Source organism: Pantherophis guttatus, chromosome 8 (assembly GCF_059756535.1).
Source record: "Pantherophis guttatus breed Tessera chromosome 8, ASM5975653v1, whole genome shotgun sequence".
NCBI classification, from domain to species: Eukaryota; Metazoa; Chordata; class Lepidosauria; order Squamata; family Colubridae; genus Pantherophis; species Pantherophis guttatus.
In genome coordinates, this window is record NC_142070.1 from 8502512 (window position 1) to 8519787 (window position 17276).

General features: G+C 48.8%; 1 protein-coding gene across 1 annotated transcript; it reads right to left on the bottom strand.

Moving 5' to 3' along the window:
- Nucleotides 1-348: 348 nt before the first annotated feature.
- SOWAHB (sosondowah ankyrin repeat domain family member B) lies at nt 349-3142 on the bottom strand. Its single transcript, XM_034431112.2, has one exon. It carries the CDS (start codon nt 2986-2988, stop codon nt 1114-1116), a length of 1875 nt encoding a protein of 624 aa, XP_034287003.2. The 5' UTR covers nt 2989-3142; the 3' UTR covers nt 349-1113.
- Nucleotides 3143-17276: the final 14134 nt, after the last annotated feature.

The following is a 17276-nucleotide window of genomic DNA, read 5'->3' on the forward strand; positions in this document are numbered from 1 at the left end:
CATAGGATCCAGCATTCAGAAGGTGCCACTACAAAAAAAAGCTTCCACAAGTTCTTTCTATAAAGGGGTGCATTCAGTGCTGGGAAGCCATGGTGGAGCCACCCACTGAACTCCTTTCTAGAATCTACTCCAAAGGTCTTCAAATTTGGCAGCTTTAAGACTTGTGGACTTCAACTCCCAGAATTCTCCAGCCAGCATAGCATTCTGGGAGTTGAAGTCCACAAGTCTTAAAAGCTGCCAAGTTTGAAGAGCTCTGGTCTACTCCATCCTTCGAAACATATGCAAAGTCTCCCTTTCAGGCTAATTTTAAGGAAGTACCTCTAAGGTAAACACGATGATGCAAGAATATAATATGTAAGCAGCAATAAGGTTTATTAACAGGCCTTAACAAAGTAATAAAATACAATCAAGTTTCTCTTGGTCACTTTTTAGTTCCCAAGTGGGTTGGGCTTCATTGTCTCTTTTAACCTCTGGGTTTTTTTTCCTTTGAAGGTTTAAAACTCTTTGCAATGAGGTTAACCAACCTAATTAAGACATTCCAGCCCGCCCGTCTCCCTAATACGTCCCCCCAAGGCAAACTGTTAAAAAAAATTCATCACAGCTGGTGAGAGAACAGTGCAAATGACACCCTTCTCTTTGATTCTGAGTTTCATATTATGGCATTTTCAATACTGACTGTTGTAGTTTCAAGGATAACCGGCCCTCCTCCCGTTCTCCAAAACACCCAGCTGAAAGTTCCTTGTAAAAAGACCCTCCCGTGCTCCGAGGCTGACACGGATTTAAAATTTGATCATCATTTCTCCCTCCCACCCACCCTTCAAGAGAGGCTGCTGTTCCTCTCACCCACTTGTTTTTGCAAGGGAAAAAAAAGAGCTAAAGTGCAGTGGCAACGGACACGAAACAGACGGACCCAAACCCCAAGTTTCTGCATGGGGTGCCTTAAGCAATTCTCCGCATCCCAGTTAAAATTAAAATCCAAATATGGAATAAAGTGCCGTTTTTCATGCAGTTTCTCCCCAAACGTGAGCTCAAAAAAACAGACATCTTTTGGAAGATGTCTTCCTGGAACATCAAAATCCCATCTTTTTTTTGTCTTGGTCCCAGCCCTGTTTGTTAATCACTGTATTCCTCAATCTCCTGTAAAACGGAGCACTTACACCCCTTTTTCCGTTTCATATGTTGAGGTTTCAAGTAGTTTGCCAGGGAAGGCTTTCTGCTCACTTTCCTAGCTAGGGAGGTTGAGGAAGAAGAGACGGCGGACGGTCTGACGATGGGATGAGTTGGGAAGATGGTCCTGCCTCGTGGGGCCCCCAAAAGCTGCCATATTTCTCCCGAGGCGTTGGCATTTAAGTACTGCCACGCTTTCTTGCCGCTGCTGTCCCGGATCTGCGTCCGGCACTGTAGCTTCTGCACCAGGATTTTCATGATCAGGGGGTGACTGTGGATGGCCGCCAGGTGCAACGGAGTGTAGCCACAACCTGACCGGACATTGACATCCAGGACAATCCCGGCCTCCTGAGCGCCGGTGACAAAGTCCTCCAGCACCTGGACATTCCCGTGTTTGGCCAGCCAATGAAGCACCGTGAAGCCAGAGATGAAGTCCCTGTGGAGCACCAGGTGAGGGTCTTCTTGGAGCAGCGCCTGGACCTGCATCCAAGACCCCGTGGCAATTTTCACCAGCCAGGTGTGTTCTCGGCCTTCCAAGGGGACCAAGGAAGACCTGTGCTCAGCAGGCCCATCTGGGTTAGAGGCCAGCTTTTCCACAAACGGGGCATTTGCCACCAGTCTTTGTCTGGGTACCAACCGGGGGCTTAAGGGGGCATCCAGATTTGGGGAGGGCGATCTGCCCATTTTTCTCGCCTTCGGCTTCAACAGATCCCTGCCTTCTGCTTTGCCCGCCCTGCCAACAATCCGGTGCAGCAAAGCAACGTGAGGAGGGGGCTTGGAGTCTTGGACAAGGGGCATCACCATCACCCCCGGGCCATTGCCGTGAGGGGCATCCCCAAGTCCCTCGTGCCCAGCTGTGTTTCGGATGCAGCCCTTCGTCCTGCCCGCTTCCCCTTCCCTTGGATGGGAACCACTGTCCCTGCTGGCGCTGCTGCTGCCCTCTTCGCTGACCGAGCTCTCGTGCTCCAAGTGATCTTCCAAATCCTGCAAGGAAAGCCGGCATCGGATGCTGCGGAAGACGGGCACCACCGGAGGATCCCGCCAGCTCTCCGACGACTCGGATCCAAATCCCAAATCCAAGGACCCGCAAGGACGGCAGGAGCTCCGGTTTGAGTTTTGAGACCAAGCTGGGACGGGGCAGGCTTCCAGAGGTTGGAAGGGCGGCTCGGGAGAAGCCTCATGATGGGTCACGATCCAATCCCGAATCCTTTGGTGGACACTGCCGGCGTTTGGAAGCGGGCCCATTTCTCCGACGGGTAAACTGAGGCCGTTCGACGGCGGCGCCTTTTCTTGCAAATCCAGGGCGGCTGGCTCAGCCAGGGATCGCCGGGGACCCTTCTTCTCTCTCCCCAGGCAGCCCACATGGGGGCTGGCAGGCGGCGGAGGCCGAGATCCGAGTCCTCCAGGTGAAGTGGAAGGTGTGCCGGTTTTCCTCCGGCCCGCCGAGACTTCCCCATCCGAGAACCGTCCGCCGTCCTCGGCTTCCCTCCTCGGTTGGGGAGATTTCCCCGAGCGATCGCACCTGGCTTGCTGGAGCTGCGGCGGAGGCGGCGGTGGTCTGGGCTCCACCTCCCCGATGAGGTCCCGGTACCGTTTCTTGAGCACGACGTAGGTGGCGGCGCCGGGCCCGTCCTGGCTGACGGTGGCCACGGAGTTGACGAAGCCCTTGAAGAGGTGGCGGCGGTGCTGGAGCTGAGCTGGGGCCGCTTGAGGGTCGCGCAAGAAGCGCTTGAAGTGGCCCAGCAAAGCGGCGTTGGCTACCCGGCCCCCGGCTTGGCAGAGGAAGTCCAGCAGCTCCGCTTGGCTCAGCTCCTGCGCCATGGCTCGGCCGCGCCGCTCACCTCCGCTCCGGCTCGCCTTTTTTTCAAGCCATCCCCGCCCGCAGGCAGGCAACGCCCGCCCCGTCCAGGCTCCCGAAACAGAAACCGGCTGCGTCCGCCTCCCGCAAAGCGCCCGCAGCTTCTGAGGGCAAAACTTCAACCCGGGCGGAGGTTTCACCTGCTCTGCTTCGGGGCTCCGCCCCTTTTCCCACCTCGGCGCCCCGCCCCCTTGCCCCCGCCGTTGGGAGCCCCGCCTCCGCTCCCGTCGTTGGAAAAACTCAACTTCCCCCGCCCGTGAGAGGAAAAATATAAATTTTCCCGCCACTTTTTTTGGGGGGGAGCTTTTTTTTTTTTTAATTAAATTCCTTCCCCCCCCCCCTCGGTTTGTTTTGCACGTACAGGGAGTCCTCGACTCACAACCAGGGGTGAAATCCAATTTTTTTTTTTTTACTACCGGTTCTGTGGGTGGGGCTTGGTGGGCGTGGCAGGGGAAGGATACTGCAAAATGTCCATTCCCACCCCACTCCTGAGAGAAGGATATTGCGAAATCCCCATTCCCACCTCACTCCAGGGGAAGGATATTGCAAAAACCCCATTCCCACCTCACTCCAGAGAGAAGGATATTGCAAAATCCTCATTCCCTCCCCACTCCAGAGGGAAGGATATTGCAAAATCCCCATTCCCTCCCCACTTCAGAGGGAAGGATATTGCAAAATCCCCATTCCCTCCCCACTCCAGGGGAAGGATACTGCAAAATCCCCATTCCCACTCCAGGGGAAGGATACTGCAAAATCCCCATTCCCTCCCCACTCCAGGGGAAGGATACTGCAAAATCCCCATTCCCACTCCAGGGGAAGGATACTGCAAAATCCCCATTCCCACTCCAGGGGAAGGATACTGCAAAATCCCCATTCCCACCTCACTTCAGAGGGAAGGATATTGCAAAATCCCCATTCCCTCCCCACTCCAGGGGAAGGATACTGCAAAATCCCCATTCCCACCCCACTCTGGGGCCAGTCAGTGGTGGCATTTGCCGGTTCTTCAAACTGCTCAAAATTTCCGCTACCGGTTCTCCAGAACCTGTCGGAACCTGCTGGATTTCACCCCTGCTCACAACAGTTCGTTTTAGTGACCATTGGGAGTTCAAACGGCACTGAACGTAGACTTCGAATAACTAACGTCCAATTTTAATAACATCCAGTTTTGGTCGCCGCAATGTAAAAAAGATGTACAAGAGTAACAAGAGTTGGAGGTCATTCGTCCAACCCCTGCTCATGCAGAACACCTGTACTAGGGATTCGAACAGCCGGCCTTTCTGATTGACGAGCTCAGTGTCTTAGCCACTGAGCCACCTAATCAGGCTGTGGGAAATCTAGAAAGAGTGTAGAGAAGAGCAATAAAGATGATTAGGGGACTGGAGGCTAAAACATATGAAGAACGGTTGCAGGAACTGGGTGGGTGTGTCTAATTTAATGAAAAGAAGGACCAGGGGAGACATGATAGCAGTCTTCCAATATCTCAGGGGTTGCCACAAAGAAGAGGGAGTCAAACTATTCTCCAAAGCACCTGAAGGCAGGACAAGAAGCAATGGGTGGAAACTAATCCAGGAGAGAAGCAATTTAGAACCAAGGAGAAATTTCCTGACAGAACAATAAATCAGTGGAACAACTTGCCTCCAGAAATTGTGAATGCTCCAACACTGGAAGTTTTTAAGAGGAGATTCGACAACCATTTGTCTGAAGTGGTGTAGGGTTTCCTGCCTGGGCAGGGGGTTGGACTAGAAGACCTCCAAGGTCCCTTCCAACTCTGTTATTCTAAACTTCTAACTTTTGATCATGGGGGTGCTGCAATGGTCATAATAAGTGTGAAAAATGATTCATAAGACTCTTTTTTTAAAAAAAAATTGATTTATATGCCGCCCTTCTCCGGAGACTCAGGGCGGCTTACAATGCGTTAAGCAATAGCCTTCATACTTTTGTATATTTTATACAACGTCAGCTTATTGCCCCCACAAACTGGGTCCTCATTTAACCTACCTTAGAAAGGATGGAAGGCTGAGTCAACCTTGAGCCTGGTGAGATTCGAACTTGCAGTAATTGCAGACAGCTGGTGTTAATCATAATGCTTTTAGTCTGCTGAGCTACCAGGCCCGTTGTAACTTCGAACGGCCACTAAACAAACCGTTGCATGTCGAGGACTATTTTAATACGACATTGACACAACCTTGCAAGTCAATAAGTACAAATCCCACAGTTTCTCTTTTATAGCCTTAGAAGTTAGGGAGTTAGGTCTCTTCTGACTTGCTCTCTCCACCTATTATAGAATTTAGGCTAACTTTATTGTGACTTTGAATGTACACTAATCGGCATCCATTAAAATGAAATTCCTTTACATGCAGCTCTCAAAAGGTCTCCACCTCCAATATACACTGCATGAACATGATAAGATAAATAAATAAAAAAATATGCATGTACCAACATATATTTTATGACACGCAGAAACAACGTAGTCTAAAAAAAAGAGAATTGTGACTGTTTTTCACAGCTATGACCGTGGCGGCATCCCCAGGGTCACATGATTGACATTCGGATGCTTGACAACTGATTCACATTTACGACGGTGGTGGTGTTCCCCGGGATCACATGATCCCCTTTTGCAACCTTCTGATAAGAAAAGTCAACAGGGAAATCACATTCACTTAACAACCGTGTTCCTAATTTAACACGGCAGCAGTAGTGAGATTCAAATCCCGGTGCTACAGGTTCGCTATTGGGAGCGCACGTCGTGTGCAGAGCGTTTTTGATGACGTCTGGGTTTGTGGGCAGAGCTTCCGGCCACCGCCGCTACCAGTTCGTCCGAACTGGGGGGAACCGGTAGCAACCCACCCCTGAATGGCAGTGATTCGCTTAACAAACGTGGCGAGAAAAGTTGTAAAATGGGAGAAACTCAATTGAGAAATGTTTCACTTAGCAGCGTAAATTTTGGGCTCAGTTATGGTCATAACTTGAGGACGACCTGTATCTTCCCTGTGACAGAAACTTTAAAAAAAAAGATTGAAATCTCCCTGACCTGTTTTTCAGATATTCCCAGAGTGAGGTCAAACTGTGGGTGAGGCTGGGCAAGAGTTCAAAGAAAGGAGGGCCTTCAGGGAAGTTTTAAAACCACAACCTTTTAAGTTTCACAGGTAGTCCTCTACTTCCGACCACAATTGAGACCAGGAGAATATTTTCCTATTTTTCTTCAATTATTCCCAAATAAGCAGGAAACTTAGAAAACGTAAGGAGGCTGGAGAGAGGTGAGGAAACAGAAGATTCCCATGAGTAAACATTTACAAGAAACATTTACAAAGGAGTTACACATTAACAACTGGATCTAAAATGCAGGCATTCTAAAACCTCTACTCATTATAACAAAGCTTATTTCCGGCTGAATTTGTGTGTGTTGTGTGTGCAGGGATCCTGCAGAGAGAATTTGCCAGCAAGAGGCAGCAGAGTTAAAAGCTCATCCAAAATGCAATCATTCTTCAAACAAACTTTTATAAAAAGCTAAGACTAAGAGGTTCTCCATCCACCCAGAAGACAGGAACAAAGCCAGTGAGTTGAAACTGCAGGAAATTAAATCCAGTTAAGTTATTAGGAAGAATTTCCTAATGGGAAATGCTGTTTTAAGTGGAGGGGACAGGCTGGTTTCTGAAGTGATGTCTTCCACTTTATCAGAGATCTTCAAATCCAGGCTGGAGAGCCATCTGACCAAATGCTTTAGCCGCAGATCCTTGGCTGAGCACAGGATAGGACTAGATGACCTTCAGGGTGCCTACCACTTCTTGATGCTACAAATCTGTGGCATATATCTCTGAGCTAAGCAGTCAGCTCATGGCTGTCGTGAGCTTCTATGACTATAATTCTGTTTTACCTGTAATAGATAGTACTGTAGATGCAGTAACTTCAACATAGGTTAAAACTTGGGGACTTTCTGATTATGGCTTCCTGCGTTGCTTGCTAGGAAGCTGCCCTGAACCAGTCTGGTCTAGAAACTTGGAGACTATGAGTTCTAGTCCTGCTTTAGGCATGAAAGCCATCTGGGTAACTTGGAGCCAACCACCTGGTGTCAGTGAGTTCTAGTCCTGCCTTAGACATGAAAGCCATCTGGGTAATTTTGAGCCAACTGTTCTGTCCCCGTCTCACACACACACACACACACACAAACAGACAGCCGAGGGTTAAATAAACTGGCAGACAACCAATTCTTCCGATAAGACGCTTGGCAGCAACCCAGTAGCTGCTTGCCAAGAACTTTTACTCAATAAACAAAATACCCACAGTCAAGAATTGTCCAGTTCGTAAAATAAATCCAAGGCCGATAATGTTGTTTCCAAAGATGCAATGTGATTCAATAGTAGTTAGTTTTGTCCGTCACAGAGTCTGAATGGCCACCTCACCCCCTTTTATACCCTGTGGGGTATGGTCCAGTGACTCAGCCTAATCTCTGGCACGCCTTTTCTTCTGTTGCGTGCGCTTATCTCTGCGACGCTGGCGTGGATCCAGCCAAGACTCATTACCCTCATCACTGTCCACCTGTGGCTGCGTGGACGTGCTTGGCCCCGGCCCTATCTCTTGCCCTTCGGCGGACACCGAAGGCATTGCCAGAGAGGAGGGTCCTGGAGAGGGAGGCCTTGCCAACTCCTCTCCTTCACTCTCGGAGTCCTCTCCTGACGATGACACAGGCTCCAGTAACGGAGCCACAACACCAACCACCTGGTGACAGTGAGTTCTAATCCTGATTTAGTCATGAAAGCCAGCTGAGTGACTTTGGGCCAGCAACTGGGTGCTGGTGAATTCTAGTCCCACTTTAGGCATGAAAGCCACCTAGGTGACTTCGGGCCAGTCACCAGGAAACAATGAGTTCTAGTCCCACTTTAGTCATGAAAGTCAGCTAGGCGACTTAGGGCAAATCACCAGGAGGGTGTGAATTATAGTCCCACCTTTGGCATGAAAGCCAGTAAGCTGACTTTGGGCCAATCACACTCTCTCAGCCCAACACACCCTTGTAGAGTGGTTGCTGTGAGGATAATAGGAGGAAGGAGTATTGGGTGAGTTCACTGCCTTGAGTTATTTATATAGTAATAAAGGCGGGATTAAAATAAATCTAAAAAAACCTCAATGACTAAGTTAACCGTAGTCAGCATCTTATGCAAGCCCCATTCAGTGACTAGTCTGCACTAAGCCCTAATGGTTCTATTTGATACTGAAACAGGGCCAAGAAAAATAAAGAGTGGATTGCCAGGGCTTTTTTTTAATAACTGTACTTTTAATAGTAAACAGATACTGAGAAGTGAAAGGGGTAAAACTCCCTTGTATGAAAAGGGAGTTTCATTGCTTAAACTTTTATAGATCAGGTAGATATGAAAAACTTAGGAGCAGTAACCTCTTCTTCTTTTCTTTTCTTTTCTTTTTTTTTTACAAAAACCAAAATTAATTGTGGTTTTATTTTCTAAGCCCTGTAAAGTTGACCACTTCTTAACCAGTCGCTGTTCTTGAGCCTTTAAAAGCAGTGGGGTTTAACGATATTGTTAGTACATCCCAGTGGTGAAATCCAAATTTTTATACTACCGGTTCTGTGGGCGTGGCTTGGTGGGTGTGGTGGGCGTGGCAGGGGAAGGATACTGCAAAAGCCCCATTCCCTCCCCACTCCTGGGGGAAGGATATTGCAAAATCTCCATTCCCACCTCACTCTGGGGCCAGCCAGAGGTGGTATTTGCCAGTTCTCCAAACTACTCAAAATCTCCGCTACCGGTTCTCCGAACTACTCAAAATTTCCGCTACCGGTTCACCAGAACCTGTCAGAACCTGCTGGATTTCACCCCTGGTACATCCTCAGAAATTATTTGGGCAAACACCAAGAGACTGGTCCCAGTGGTTTACACCATTGTGGTACAATAAAAGAAGACATGAATTAGGTATTTCGTTTTTTTCCCTGGTTCTGTTAATACAACCATTTTCTGATCTTTACCTATAGTCAGTGGTGGGTTTCAATTTTTTTTACTACCGGTTCTGTGGGTGTGGCTTCGTAGGCATGGCATGGCTTGGTAGGCGTGGCATGGGAAGGATACTGTAAAATCTCCATTCTCACCCCACTCCAGGGGAAGATTACTGCAAAATCTCCATTTCCTCCCGATCAGCTGGGACTTGGGAGGCAGAGAATAGAAGGGGTGCGGGGCCAGTCAGAATTTTTACTACAGGTTCTCCGAACTACTCAAAATTTCCGCTACCGATAATCAGGTCTGTAGCAGAGGTGGGTTTCAGCAGGTTCTGACCAGTTCTGGAGAACCGGTAGCGGATATTTTGAGTAGTTCGGAGAACCGGTAGTAAAAATTCTGACTGGCCCCATCACCATCTATTCTCTGCCTCCCGAGTCCCAGCTGATCGGGAGGAAATGGGGATTTTGCAGTAACCTTCCCCTGGAGTGGGGTGGGATTGGAGATTTTACAGCATCCTTCCCCTGGAGTGGGGAGGGAATGGAGATTTTACAGTATCCTTCCCCTGCCATGCCCACCAAACCATGCCATGCCCACCATGCCACGCCCACAGAACCGGTAGTAAAAAATTTGGAAACCCACCACTGGTCTGTAGATAATGAGGGGCTGCCACAAAGAAGTTGGGGTGTGTGTGGAATCAGCCAATTCTCCAAAGCACTAGAAGGCAAGACTAGAAGTAATGGATGGAAATTAATCAAGGAGTGAAGCAACCTAGAACTAAGGAGACAAAAAGAGACTGGATATCCATTTGTCTGAAATAGTATAGGGCAGTGATGGCTAATCTTTTTGCCATTGCGTATCAAAAGCGGCGGGGAGCACGGGGGTTGAGTGCGTGCATGCCCATACCCATAATGCAATGCACCCTGCCACCCGTGCATGCTCGTGCGACCCCCCCTGCGCGACCCCGACTTTTGGCACGTGATGGCACAGTGAGCCCAGTGGGCCCGTTCCTAGAAAGTCTCTGGAGCCTGGGGAGGGCGAAAACGGCCTTCCCCAACCCCCCTCCCTGGAGGCCTTCCGGAGGCTGGAAATGGCCCGTTTCCCGACTTCTGGTGGGACAGGAAGGCCCATTTTTTTGCTTTCCCCAGGCTCCAGAGGCTTTCTAGGAGCCTGGGGAGGTCCAGAGGCCAGAAACTGCCCATTTCCTGACTTCCGGTGGGCCCGAAAGGCCTGAAAATCAGCTGGCCACGCACCCTGGAGCTGAGCTAGGCCAACACTCGCGTGCCCACATATATGGCTCCGCGTGCCAGATGTGGCACGTGTGCTATAGCTTCACCATCATGGGTATAGGGCAGTGATGGCTAACCTTTTTGCCATCGCGTGCCAGGAGTGGGGGGGGGAGACTCTCTAGGAGTCTCTGGAGGCTCGGGAATGCAAAAAAGTCACTTCTTGTCCCACTGGGAAATGGGCCATTTCAGGCCTCCGGAGGGCCTCTGAGGAAGTGGGAAAGGCTGTTTTCACCCTCCCCAGATGCACAGAGAGGATCTGGAGCCAGGTGAGAAAGAAAAACGGGCCTTCCCAACCCACCCCCAGGCCCTCCTGAGGCAGGAAACAGCCTGTTTCCCTACTTCTGGTGGGCCCAGAAGGCCCAAAAATCAGCTGGCCGGCACGCATATGCACGCCAGAGCTGAGCTGGCATGCCCACTGATATTGCTACGCGTGCCACCTGTGGCACGTGTGCCATAGGTTCCCCATCACGGGTATAGGGTCTTCTGCTTGAGTAAGGGGTTGGACTCGACTGGAAGACCTCCGAGGTCCCTTTCAACTCTGTTGTTCTGTTTTGTTCTGATAACAGGTTCACCTTACTGCAACCTGGTTGCATTTCCACATTCCAGACATTCTGGGAATTGCTTGCTTGCTCCCTTCCCCCAAAAATGTGGGTTTGCACAGGAGAATCAGGAAGTGTGCTTGAGAACGCAACTTCAGCTCTCTGCAACGCCTTGTGGAAGTTGGCAGAACAGATCAAAGCAAATTGTAGGTCTCGGTTTATTGGCATCCCAGGACTGAAATCCTGGACCGGATTTAATGAAGCCCACCATCCTCCGCCTTTTGAGACCCTCCGTTTGAAGCGGTGGCTCTGATTATTTACTTTCTAAAAATCATAGAAATCCCCAGGGCAAGCGTCGATTGGTGGGATTGTGAGCGCGCTCTGAAAGTGAAAAGGCACAGAGCCTTGTTGGTAAATATTTGCAGTGAAGCTGCCATCAAAGAAAAGAAACAGACTCTGCTAAATATCACCTGTAATCAAAAGAAGGATGGTATTTCCTGCAGGCTTCTGGCCGCTGATAACTCTAAAAGTGGCTTAGAGCAGATTAACCAGGACAGGCATAAATGGCTTTCCCAGCAGCCTGAAGGTTATCTCCATAACCCAGAGAGATAAGCGTTTGGCTTTAATCAATCAATCACAATAGAGCTGGAAGGGGCCTTGAAGGTCTTCTAGTCCAACCCCGTTCTCGAGCAGGTGACCCTACAATTTGAGACAAGTGGCTGTCCTGTCTCTTCTTAAAAACCTCCAGTGAAGAAGCACCCACAGCTTCTGAAAGCAAGCCATTCTTATGATTAATTGTTCTAAATGCCAGGAAGTTTCTCCTTAGTTCCAGGTTGCTCCTCTCCTTGATTAGTTTCCATCCATTGCTTCTTGTCTTGCCTGCTGGTGCTTTGGAAAATAAGTTGACTGCCCTCCTCTTTGTGGAACCTCCTCAAATACTAGAGTATTGCTATCGTGTCCGTTCCCCCACCCCCCGTCCTTCTTTTCTCTAGCCAAACCCAAATCCTGCAACCATTCTTTATATATTTTATTCTTCAGACTTTTAATCATCCTAGTTGCTCTTCTCTCCGCTTTTCCCAAAGGCTCAACATCTTTTCATGTAATGTAACATGATGACCAAAACTGGATGCTGTATACCAGATCGGGCGAACTGGTAGCGGCGGAGATGGGAGGCTCCGCCCCCCCACCCAGACGCTTCTGCGCATGCGAACCGGTAGCGACGGGTTTTGTAACCTGCCCCTGGGTCAACAGCTTGGCGGTTCGATTCCCGTGAACTAATAAACCGCGTAGGGACAGGAAAGGAGCCTTCCCCCGATTGCCTATTGGCATTCAGGCTTCCTGCGGGTAAGATAACACCGTCCAAAACACAGAGGCAGCCAGCCGCTTCAGTGATCCCTGGCTAACACATGCCATACGCTAAATAAATAAATCCTTGACATGATTTTGATTCTATGCCTCTGTTTATACAATCAAGGACTGTATTAGCTTTCTTGGCTGCTGCCAAAAAAATTATAATTTGATCACGGCTTAAGATCTGGGTTGCAAAAACACAGATGACCATTAGATGGCAGGAAACAGGTTAAAATGAACTCTTTACTGCCATCTGGGGGATAGCTGCATTTGTGCAGCCCAGATCTGGTACTGTCTTTCTATCTATCTATCTATCTATCTATCTATCTATCTATCTATCTATCTATCTATCTATCATCGATCAGTCTTATCGCCTATCTCTATCATCTCTATCTCTATATCATCAATCAATCAGTCTGTTGGTCTATATCCTTCCTCCCTTCCTTCCTTCCTGTCTGTCATCTATCTCTTATCAATCAGTTTATATCTATCTATTGATCTATCTATCTATCTATCATCTATCTATCTATCTATCTATCTATCTATCTATCTATCTATCTATCATCTATCTATCCATCCATCCATCTATCTATCCACACACATGTTTCCCTGTTTCCCCCAAAATAAGACATCCCCTGATAATAAGCCCAATCGGGCTTTTGAGCACATGGCAATAAGGCCAAGCACTTATTTCAGGGTTCAAAAAATATAAGACAGGGTCTTATATATAAAAATATAAGACACAGGGTGTGTGTGTGTGTGTGTGTGTGTGTGTGTGTGTGTGTGTGTGTGTGTGTGTGTGTGTGTGTGTAAAAAAAGAAGCAGACTCCGGAACTTAAGATTTTAAAATTTTAAAAGAATTAAAATTTTATTTTACTAAGCTTTTGTCAGCCATCTAATGATAATCCAGTCTTAAAGCAAAAGTCCGGCAATGCAGAATGGCGTGGAAGCTTTCAGCTTTGTTCGTCACAAGGTTTGACTGGCCACGACGCTCCCTTTTATATCCTGTGGGGTGTGGTCCAGTGACTCAGCCTAATCTCGGGCACGCCCTTTCTTCTGTTGTGCGCGCTTATCTCTGCGACGCTGGCATGGATCCAGCCAAGACTCATTACCCTCATCACTGTCTATCTGTGGCTGCGTGGACGTGCTTGGCCCTGGCCCTATCTCTTGCCCTTCGGTGGACACCGAAGGCATTGCCAGAGAGGAGGGTCCTGGAGAGGGAGGCCTTGCCAACTCCTCCCCTTCACTCTAGGAGTCCTCTCCTGACGATGACACAGGCTCCAGTAATGGAGCCACAACACTTGCATCCAAAACAGGTTGCGTGGGGACATCTGGGAGGTGCAGGATGGGGTAAGTGGGGCCAGCCAGGAGTGGGATTTGGAGGGTTCTCCAAACTGCACAGAATCATAGCTAGAGGTTCTCCCGAACCGCCAGCAGCCCACCTCTGCCTGTATTGGAACACTGCTATCATGTCACCCGTAGTCCTTCTTTTCTCTAGACTAGCTTGAGGCAGCATTAAACACTCCCTAATTATCTTGATTCCAGTTGCACAGCAAGGCAACTGAGAAAAACAGGACATCTTCGTTTGCCCGGATCATTGAATGAAGACTTTCCTGCTCGCCCTTCCCACCGTTGTTTGCTGACTGGAGAGTCCTTGTGAACCACAAAATTAGCAGCCTATACTTTATGCAAATTGGATTCTTAAGAAGAACCCACTCAGGGCTAAATCCCATGCACCCCTTCTTCTGACCAAAATAACTTCGGCTCCTGCCATATGCTAAAAATCAATAAATCAACTTCCGCTCCAAAGTCTGCTTTAAGCTGGATTGAATTTCAGGTTGGGCCCATAAATTTGCCGGTGGATATGACTCAGCACCTGAGGACAAGCCACACCGCGGTAAGGAGGAACCTTAACACCGTACAAAACGGAGCTCATCCATCACTTTAGTTCAAAAATAGCTTGCCTTTTATTCATGAATTGATGGCTTCTTTGCTTAGTAATGCCCTCATTAAGAGCAGAGATCCTGTTATAATCTTGCATTTAGGATCCGTGTCGTTTTGGGGAGGTGGGATTCTAAGTTTCTAAGGCATTTGCTTAGTGATGGCTAACCTTTTTGCCATCGCGTGCCAAAAGTGGGGTGACTGCGGGGTGTGGTGCCCACACCCATAATTCTATGCGCCCTGCTCCCCCGTGCATGTGCGCGACCCCCCTCCCATGTGACCCCCCGCTTTTGGCATGTGATGGCACGGTGGACCCGGTAGGCCTGTTTTTTGCCTTCCCCAGGCTCCAGAGGCATTCTAGGAGCCTGGGGAGGGCGAAAACAGCCTCCCCAATCCGGAGGCCCTCTGGAGTCTGGAAACAGTCCATTTGCTGACTTCCGGTGGGCCCAGAAGGCCCGAAAATCAGCTGGCCAGTGCACACATGCATGCTGGAGCTGAGCTAGGGCAACGCTTGCGTGCCCACCAATATGGCTGTGAGTGCCACCTGTGGCATGCGTGCCTGTTCTGTCCCCGTCTCACACACGCACACAAACAGATATCCAGGGGTTAAATAAAACTGGCAGACAACAAATTCTTTCATAAGAGGATTGGCAGCAACCCAGTAGCTGCTTGCCAAGAACTTTACTCATAAAGGGAGGGGTTGTTCCTCCGACAGATAAACCCAAACAAGATACACACAGTTCAAGAATTGTCAAGTCCAGTCCATATTAAATCCAAGGCAGATAACGTTGTTTCAAAGATACAATGTGGCTCGCTAGTAGTTAGTTTTGTCCATCACAGAGTCTGAATGGCCACCTCACCCCCTTTTATCCCCTGTGGGGTGTGGTCCAGTGACTCAGCTTAATCTCTGGCACGCCTCCTTTTCTGCTGCGTGCACTTGTCTCTCCGACGCTGGCGTGGATCCAGCCAAGATTTATCTTCATCACTGTCTGACTGCGAGGAGATACCTGGCTCCTGGCCAATCTCTTCTCCTTCGGGAGACACCTGAGGCATTGCCAGAGAGGAGGGTCCTGGAGGGGGAGGCCTGGCCAACTCCTCTCCTTCATGTTCGGAGCCTTCTCCCTCCGATAAATCGGCCTCGGGGGTCGAAGTCACAACAGTGCCATAGGTTCGCCATCACGGTCATAGGTAGTCCTCCACGTACTACCGTTTGTTTAGTGACCATCTGAAGTTACAACAGCACTGAAAAAAGTAACTAATGACTGGTTTTCACACTTTACGACCGTTGCAGCATTCCCAGGGTCACGGGATTAAAATTCAGATGCTTGGCAACCGACTCATATTTATGACAGTTGCAGTGTCCCCTTTTGCGATCTTCTGACCAGCAAAATCGATAGGGAAGCCAGATTCACTTAACATCTGGGTTACTAATTTAACACTTGCAGCGATTCACTTAACAACTGTGGCAAGAAAGGTCGTAAAGTGGAACAAAACTCACCGAACTTGCTTGGCAATGGGACTTTTTGGCTCCACGGTGGTCGTAAGTCGAGGACTACCTGTATTAGTGTGCCTTGGAGGTCAGGCTTAACTTCTGGGAATTGTCTGGCCAAATCCTTAAAGTTTTTTGGGCAAGATTTCAGAAGTGGTTTGCCCTTACCTTCTTTTTTTCAGCTGAAGATAGACTGACTTCAGGGCCAACCATGATCTGGATGAACCAGGACAGGGTTGAAATCCGACAGTTTCTGGAGAACCGGTAGTGGAAATTTTGAGTAGTTCAGAGAACCGGCAAATACCACCTCTGGCTGGCCCCCGAGTGGGGTGGGAATCAGGGGTGGGTTCTAAATTTTTTTATTACCGGTTCTGTGGGCGTGGCTTATTTTGTGGGTATGGCTTGATGGTCATGTGACAATTCTTTAGGATTTAGCAGAGGTACTGGTCTTCCAGGCTTTTAACTGCTTGCAGAGCTGTACCGGTCTACTCATTTATTTTTGCAGGCACTGCTCTACCCATTTATTTTTGCAGGCACTGGTCTACTCATGTATTTTTGCAGGCACTGGTCTACCCATTTATTTTTGCAGGCACTGGTCTACTCATGAATTTTTGCAGGCACCGGTCTACTCATGAATTTTTGCAGGCACCGGTCTACCCATTTATTTTTGCAGGCACCGGTCTACCACCAAACTGCCTTTTACCACTGATCAGCTGTAGGGCGGCCCTTTGAAGCCCCGCAGCAAGAGTTTAAACAGTTTTTTTCCTTATAGCCCATCAGCTGGGACTCAGGTGGCAGCAATAGATTGGGGGTGGGGCCAAATAAAAGGTAAGAATAATGTGGGGGGTGGGGGGCAGGGGCAAGAACCGGTTTGGTGATGTCGTATCGTCACCACTACTGGCTCGGTGGAACCGGGCCGAACCGGGAGGAACCCACCACTGGTGGGAATGGAGATTTTGCAATATCCTTCACCCAGGAGTGGGGAGGGAATGGGGATTTTGCAGTATCCTTCCCCTGCCATGCCCACCAAGCCAACCATGCCCACCAAGCCACACCCACAGAAATTCAGAAATTGAATTTCACCACTGGACCAGGGGTGTCCAACCTTGGCAACTTTAAGACTTGTGGACTTCAACTCCCAGAATTCCTTAGCCAGCAAAGCTGGCTGTCGACAAGTCGACAAGTCTTAAAGTTGCCAAGGTTGGACACCCCTGCATTAGAGATAAACCTGGAAGAAAGTTCAAAAGAATCAAACTCTATGAGACGGAAAAAGATGCTTGCTATCGAAATGTGGGGGGAAAAAAACCGTATGATTTCCCTTTCGTTATCTGGACTGAATGAAACGATTCCTATTTTGCATGCCTTAAGAAACAATCAGAAATGCCATTAGGTTGCAGGGTGACGCTGCGAGGTGTGGCAATTGAAATTAGCATTGACCTTACGCATGCAATTAAGCAGTGATTTATGATATGAAAACCACTTCTGCGTGGAAGCTAGGAAACCTGCTCTGCCTTAAAAGGTCCCTTAGGCATTTAACGCAGATTGAACTCAGGTCTCCTTCAAGGAAAGCTGAATTTCTAGTGACTTTATGGAAACCTTCACCATTACGTCTGTAGAGTTTCTCAGTCATTCAAGTCATGGTTGTCCCAAAGGTACTTTTTCAAAAGGCAACTTTGACTTTGTTTTTCCTTGAAGACGTTGGTTCAG

Bases quoted from the DNA above. Each gene is read 5' to 3' on its own strand.
- SOWAHB (XM_034431112.2), bottom strand. From the start codon at position 2,988: ATGGCGCAGGAGCTGAGCCAAGCGGAGCTGCTGGACTTCCTCTGCCAA.